The sequence below is a fragment of the Aplysia californica genome, unplaced genomic scaffold (genome assembly GCF_000002075.1).
Source record: "Aplysia californica isolate F4 #8 unplaced genomic scaffold, AplCal3.0 scaffold00487, whole genome shotgun sequence".
Classification (NCBI taxonomy): domain Eukaryota; kingdom Metazoa; phylum Mollusca; class Gastropoda; order Aplysiida; family Aplysiidae; genus Aplysia; species Aplysia californica.
In genome coordinates this window covers 127,812-129,718 of record NW_004797757.1, presented here as the reverse complement: position 1 = coordinate 129,718, position 1,907 = coordinate 127,812, and the positions used below count along the sequence as shown (strand labels likewise).

At 40.6% G+C, this 1,907-nt stretch overlaps 1 protein-coding gene across 1 annotated transcript in view; it reads right to left on the bottom strand.

The window, feature by feature from the left end:
- Nucleotides 1–1,907, bottom strand: part of LOC101857972 (focadhesin) — a gene marked incomplete at its 5' end in the record, with an annotated part of 114,263 nt that overhangs the window by 90,562 nt on the left and 21,794 nt on the right. Inside the window, 1 exon segment of the mRNA XM_035971712.1 lies at nucleotides 829–992. Coding sequence (XP_035827605.1) covers nucleotides 829–992 — 164 coding nt within the window.

Sequence of the window (1,907 nt, the reverse complement as noted above, 5' to 3'; positions counted from 1 at the left end):
GGGGATTAACAAAGTCGTGCTGAAAGAAATTAACGTGGTGTGATCTCTTCTTCTTATTTTTTTAAAATTAGTAAGAGACAAACGCCGTGCCTAGGATACTTGAATCGTAATAACGCATTTGAACATCCTGCTCCTGCTGGAGGCAAGGCAAAAGAGATAGTGGAAGGCCACGAATAACTTGCTAAGAGAACTTGAATAGAGGGGTGACTAGAGAAGAACATAATTTTATATAATATATATACACGACACACACACACACACACACACACACACACACACACACAATATTCATAATTTAGAAGGCGGGTTCCTTCAAATCCGCCTATCACGGCCAGTTCAGTTAAAGTTGGACAGATCCCAACAGAAAGATGGAGTTACTTAATACAATCTTTTCCATGTAGGAAGCGATCTTATGTCTTGTGCGAGTCAGGCTAGAGAACTGGTCCTTCTTCAAATTGAAATTTTGTGTAAAATTAGCTACAACAGAACTTGAATTAATCGTGAACACGTACTTTGGGTTATAGGAACATGCAACTGTACACACAAAAAACAATCACAGGCTTGCCAACTTTTTCAAATACAAATCCGGTACACTCAATGTTATAAAATCAGAATACGTACAAACGAACAAAATTACAATATGTGGGACTGGCCGTTGGTGTAAAGTATGTTATTTTTTTCTCAGATACTCGAAATTCGGGACAGTTGGCAAGCTCGCAATTAGTCTTGAGTAACCTACAGTGAGTGCAATAACAGAAGCCAGGGAAATGACCAAGAGTTTTGGTGCAATGTTCGATGAGGCACAATTAAAGAATTCCTGTCACTGACCTGACCAGGGTCCATCATTGCTATTTTGGTGATCACCGACAGCGAAGCACGAGTCACGTGATCAGAATCGGAGGTGAGCAGTATTGCTACCACCACGCGACTCAAGAGGGCGCTGCAAGAGTCTGCTTCCTCCAGGATTGCCCTCATCTGCGCCAGCCACTCGCCTGAGAATGCGGTGGGGTTTGAGTAAAGAGAAGAACATCGACAAAATAACGATCATAATATAGGGATCTAGTGCAGAGGACAAGCAAGGCAAATCGACAACATAACAGAGGGAAAGACAAAAAGTAGGGTCAACCAATGGCGCCCTCCATATATCCGCAGCTGAGTATTCGGAGGTTCTGTTAAGGGCGAATCAACACTATAAAGGCTGTATTTCGGTGGAACAGATCACGCCTAATAGTTATACCAGAAAGTGTAACCCACAAAAAAGCATATTATGTACAACCTATATTATTTTATTATGGCAACTTCGGTTTAACAAAACAAAATTTTTAAAGAAAAATATTGATACGGCAAACCAAGGTGACTAAGGCATATCTGGGAAAATGTTCAGATGACTTTGGGATTCTTTTAAAATATCAAAAGTGATTTTGAACATTTTCAATGCATTACCAGAAAGAGTAATCAGTTTGGGGTGTTTCCCAGCTATATAATTATGGCTTAGTCACCTCGGGGTACATTTGTCATTCATAATCTACGCAGTTTCATGGAGTCTCTTTTGTAAAAGGAGTATACTTTAAGAGATGTGGGCAAATGGCGCCTTAAATACTGAATAGAATTCCTTTCTATCTACATATACTGAAAAGACATGAACAATCCACACTTAAGCATCATGCACAGTTTGCGGGAAGAAAATGACGCTTGGGGGAGTGGGGGTGGGGGGTGGGGGTGGATAGAGGTGGCGAGGTAGGCTACCAAAGGGGCTATTCTTTCATAAGATGAACTATTCCCAATCTGTAATAACAACACAACAAGGCCAGCCTTGTCTGAGAAATATAATTATGTTAGAATTATAGATTGTAAAGCGCACAGAGCTTGCCGATGAGCGGGAATTTGAGCTATACAAATGATGGATA